General features: G+C 40.9%; 1 protein-coding gene across 1 annotated transcript in view; it reads right to left on the bottom strand.

The window, feature by feature from the left end:
* Nucleotides 1-3,401, bottom strand: part of ADGRF2 (adhesion G protein-coupled receptor F2) — an 11,959-nt gene extending 8,558 nt beyond the window's left edge. Inside the window, exon 1 of the mRNA XM_012664642.1 lies at nucleotides 3,330-3,401. Within this exon, the coding sequence (XP_012520096.1) occupies nucleotides 3,330-3,401 (72 nt within the window). The remainder of the gene's footprint in view (nucleotides 1-3,329) is intronic.
* Between the last annotated feature and the right edge of the window lie 1,835 nt (nucleotides 3,402-5,236).

The raw sequence follows: 5,236 nt of genomic DNA on the forward strand, positions 1-5,236 counted from the left end.
GATTTCTTTTCTCATTCTAAGAAAATATTCACTTTCCCCTTAATTTTGTATTTGTAATTTTGTATTTTTTTTTAAAAGTGCTTCCCTATCGTGAGCATTCCCGCCTCTCCCAGTTAGAACCCCCTCTCTATCTCGCACATCCAGACCATACCTGCCCCTTCCCTGAGAAAGTGTCACATTGTGGACAAGGAACATACTCTGGGAGCGGACCACCTCGGTTCAAATCTCAATACCGTCACTTGAGACCTTGGAAAAATTCATCTCTCTGAACCTCAGTTTCCTCATCCATAAAGTAGGGTAGGAACTATAGCGCTATAATTGTGTGGTACTTATCCTAGCGCATTTTTATGGGGACTAAATGAGCTTATCTATGGAAAACACTTACAACAGTCCCGGAATAGTATAGGTGCTATTTAAGATTTAGCTACTGTTATTATTCTGAACATGGACTTACTGAATGTCGATTACATACAGAGTTCAAGTTTTCCTCTTCCAAGAAGTCTTTCCTGATCCAGTTCTATAAATGATACATCTTTTCCTCTTGCTCCTGTAGGACTTATTATCCATACGACCACACTGCACATTCAATGCTTGGCATGTACTCAACTGATCTGCTGATTTGCTATCTAATATGCTTTTTTATATAAGTGTATTATCTTCTCACTTAAATTATAAGTTCCTTAGGAACATGAATTGTGTATTGTGCTTTTTTATATCCCTCTAAGTTATTTCAGGGTCTTATACATATATGTGTATGTGTATATATACATATTAGTATGTGTGTATGTGTATATATACATAGTAGGATGTATGTCTATGCTGACATATATGTGCATGTGTATATGTGTGTATGAGGAGAAACAGACTCAATTTTCCTGTTTCTGCCACAGAAGAGTGCCCTGTAGTGGCTGGGAAGAGCCTTGGTCCAATTATTCCAACTTGGGTTCCAAGATCTAAGCCACTGGGGAAGAAACTGAAAATTCAGTGACCCAGCTGTGTGACTAACTCTTGGGGTTTATGTCAACTCACAGGGTTCTTCTTCTCTACATTGTTTCTCTCTATGCTATCAAGAAACAGGCTGAATATTGCCTCTCTTCTCTACCAAGTAAGAACTTTGGAGAATCTGAATTGAGAATTTGGGGTCTCTCCAAGGTCAAGAAGGTATCACTGAGGATTCATGGAACACAACATCCTTGAAATCACTGATGTAAGATGACTTCTCATCTTATGGTCAAGAGAATTAAGCTTTTTATTATATAAGTGGAAGCATTAAAGTCCTTCCATTAAACGAGAATGCTAAAATAATATTATTAGAGCTTTAGAAGACTTATGGGTCATCCAATCCAACCCCCTTATTCTAGGGATAAGGAAACTGAGGCTTTGGTAGTGGGGTGACTTGCACAAGGCCATGCAGAGAATTACTCTTGCAGATGGGGCTAGAACTTGGCTCTCCTAACTCCTACACTACTGCTCTTTCTGAAGAGCCAGCCTATGTCCAAGTGCGACAAGCAGAAGGAATGTGTGGAACGACGTACAGTCTTCTTAATATACTCAAAACCCATCTTGTTAGGAACCTGGGCCTCAAAACCCAAGAAAAAAAAAAGTAAAAAGCAAAAAACCCGGAAGAAAACCCAACCCCTAAAAAAAACCCAAGGAAAGCAAAACTTAATAAACAAGGAACGGGGCAAAAAAGCAAGAGAAGCCGGTTAAAAAAAAGTCCGGAAAACCCGCCCTCCTAAAGGAAAGAACCGAATCAATTCCACCCAAGGAAATTGCCAAAACAAAACAAAAAAAAACCCTTATGCTCATTTAATTTCTAGGGTGACATCTGGTATGGACCACTTTGGCTTCAAATACCAACAATTCCCAACTTAATACGGTGAAGAAAAAAAAAGATACTTGCAAGCTGGCAACCTGCTCAAACCTGTTGAGCTGCCTGGGTGCGTAGGCAGATCAGGGGGTAGTCCCCAGCTGCTGAGCATCCCAGCAACTTGTATAATGAGAAGAAAAGGATAGAATGTTCCCGGTAAGGTGAATCCCAATAATCAATTAAAACACAGCCAACCTCCCTTGTTCTACCTTTTTTCCACAGTCTCTTGTAGAACAGTACAGATGAGGGAAAGGAAGGGAGGAGGGAATAGTATCAAGCTGTGGGGCTGGAATGCCTCCAGAAAAAGGTCTTTGCAAAAGAGTCTCTAACTTCTCCTAGAAACCAGGTACCAGTTTAGTGTTGGGGGTAGGGCATGGAGAAGATTCCCCTCTAAGGGCAAACTAGAAGGTAAAGTAAGTATCATTTGAGAAACTCTTGGAAAGAACTTCCCAAGTTGTTTTTTTCCTAAGGAGGCCCTTGTTAAGAAGGCACACATTAAAATGAGAATCTGAAAACAGGGGTCCTGGCCGTGGCCCTGTAGCTAAGCAGGTATGGTAGGTGTGTCCTTCAAGTGAATCACATTCCAGATCATGAAGCTTCGTCTCCTCATCTATAAAATAAGGGAGTGGAGCTTCACCAGTTGGCCTCAAAGCTCCCTTCCAGATCTTGTGGTCAAATCATAATACTCTCTTTCAAAGATGTTTGAAACATTTTTATATACTTTCTTTCTCAAAGCTTCTCCACCCCTTATTTTAAATAAGTGACTAATAGGGGAATTAAAACGACTTATAGTATGAGGAAAAATATTCCAGAAAGAGCCGTAGGGCTCACTGTCCCACAAAATTTAAAGCAGTGCATTGCTGCAAACTCCACCCCGATTAGACCTTGCTTAACCATTGACTACCGGAGTTGCTCATTGCTCCTCTAGCATGTCCGAGGTGCTCACTGTCAGGTTTCCCAAAGCAGATATTATCGTCATTTGGGGTGGAACAACGCTTCATTGTGCCAGACCATTCCTAGGTCTTGCCTCTAAATGCCATTCACACCTCCTGGTCATTGTGTCAACCCTTCACCACCCCCACATTTTCAAGTGTCCCTCAGAAAATGGTAGCACCCTGGTTACGAGCAACTGAAAGCTTCACTGACAGAGGATACGAAAAGAAGATTGTATTACCGTTAAATCATTTGAGCATCATTGCGTCTCAGGAACTTGTAGAAAAAAGTTGACGGAAACGATACGTTAACTAAGAAAACAATAACTAACTAATTTGTTAGTTATTGGCTAAGATGGCATTTGGTTAGCTGTGGCTGCAATTTCTCCTGGCTGGGCCAGTCACTCTCTCACCATCTCCTCCCTACACTTCAGTTCTCAGGCAACTGAGAGCTGCTTAACTGATGGATTTTCTTGCCCTTTTGCTCTCCCCACCAGTTTTTCCTCCACTCTTTCCCCTTCTCTTACCTGGCATAATGTCCTACAGGACTCTGTGGGCAAAAGAAACACCAAGCAGCACAGCAAAAGTGTATGAGTCATTGTCTTCCACACAGCTGACTTTCTTCCTTCTGTAAAAATAAATAAAAAGGCAGAATGTCTTCATTCTGAAGCTTTCATAGTTCCATGCCACTGCAGATGCAGTCGGACTGCAAGACTGGGCTCTGTCTCAGGGCTTTCTGCTCAGACCTCTGCTCCAAAGGTGGTGTCCTGTCCCCATGGTCTCCGGTGGACTTCATTCGCCAGGAGGCCGCCTGGACGTGTGAGTAGCAGCACGCACTGGGAGGCAGGGACAACTGCAGAGATATCCCCCAGCCTCTGCTGTGAGCTTGCACATCACACCTAACATGGGAATCCCTCCCAAGGAAGGTGCCACTTGCTGGATTTCACCTTGCCTGCCAGGGTAGAATAACTAACAGCCTGTGTTCAGGGAGTTGGAATGATGGTTCAGTCTTTGGGTTAGGCAAGGCTGAGAAATGTGTGGGTGGCTACAGTAGAAGATGAGCTGGGGTTCCTATGGGCCAATTCAGCCTGGAAATATCTTTTGAAGTGGAGTAAGCCCCAGGCTTGGCCTATTCTCTGTCACTTCCACCTAACTCTAGAGCTATATTTATATAGGTAGGTAGAAATTTCTTCAAAATTGATCTTAGGCATGGTCTATTATTATTTCCACCAGGACTAAAATTAATACTAAATTGATTTCTTGACACCTAGAAAAGTGTTCAACACATGCTGGGCACACTATATACTCAATACAGGAAGAGAAAGGAGGGAGGGAGAAAGGGGGGAAGGAAGGGAGGCAGTGAAAGAAGGAAGGAAGGTGGGCGGGAACAGCTGACAATTGACATCAGAACCTACGCTTTATAGAGGACTTACCTCAGTCAAAAATTTTAATATTAAACTTTAATAATTTTAATATTTTTCATCCTGAGAAGATAGATTGTCTCTGAAATGTATTCGATTTTTTTACTTTTAGGTGAAAGGATTCAGAAGGCTTACATGTCATCAGCAAAGGCCAGGAGCTATCACAATGGTTGGTATCTGCTCTTTGGCCATTTTCAGCCAAGAAGAAATCTTTAGCCCAATTGTGCATAATTCTATAGCAATGCCATTATTTTAATGACTAGGCAAAATTGATTTTTCAATCAAGTTTCCTGGCATTGAAATATTTACCTAGCTGAAATTCCACTGAAATCCAATGATTACCTAAGATACTTTGCATTGCCTGTTTCAGCCTGTTGTTAATACAGTTTTCTGAACCTCTGTAGTTCTTATCCAAAGGAATTACTTTATTGCTCATCACTTTTAAATGTCTTTAGTAACAACACAGATGGACACACAATTTCAAGTAAAATCGCCAGCCATATTTGTATCCTTTAATTTAACGTAAGTCATTCAAATAGATGAAAAGCCCAGCATAAAATCAACACTAATGTGCACATGTGGGAAGTAACATTCACAGGGTGTCAGGCAGGTGGGAGGGTGGAGGAGGGGATGGGTAAATCCACACCTAATGACTACTATGTGCACTGTCCAGGGTATGGGCACAGTTGTTAGGCAGTACAAAGGCAGTTTATGTAACCAAAGTGTTTTTACCCCCTTAATACTCTGAAATCTAAAAAAGGAAAAGAAAATCATCAAAGTGACCTATCAGAATCATTACCAATGCAGTTAATACTTTGGGTGAAATCATAAAAATTGGAAAACATTAAAGCCATTGATGAATTTGTTGACATAATGTTCACACAACCTGAGAATGAATCCATAGTTTTCTGAATCAAGTTGACTTTATCTTTTAAAATTCTTATCATACAGAATGTTCTTTCTCTTAACTAAAGCTAATTTTTAAAAAAAATGATTTAGGGAATGAGACAAGA

Source organism: Propithecus coquereli, unplaced genomic scaffold (genome assembly GCF_000956105.1).
Source record: "Propithecus coquereli isolate 6110/MARCELLA unplaced genomic scaffold, Pcoq_1.0 Scaffold90, whole genome shotgun sequence".
Classification (NCBI taxonomy): domain Eukaryota; kingdom Metazoa; phylum Chordata; class Mammalia; order Primates; family Indriidae; genus Propithecus; species Propithecus coquereli.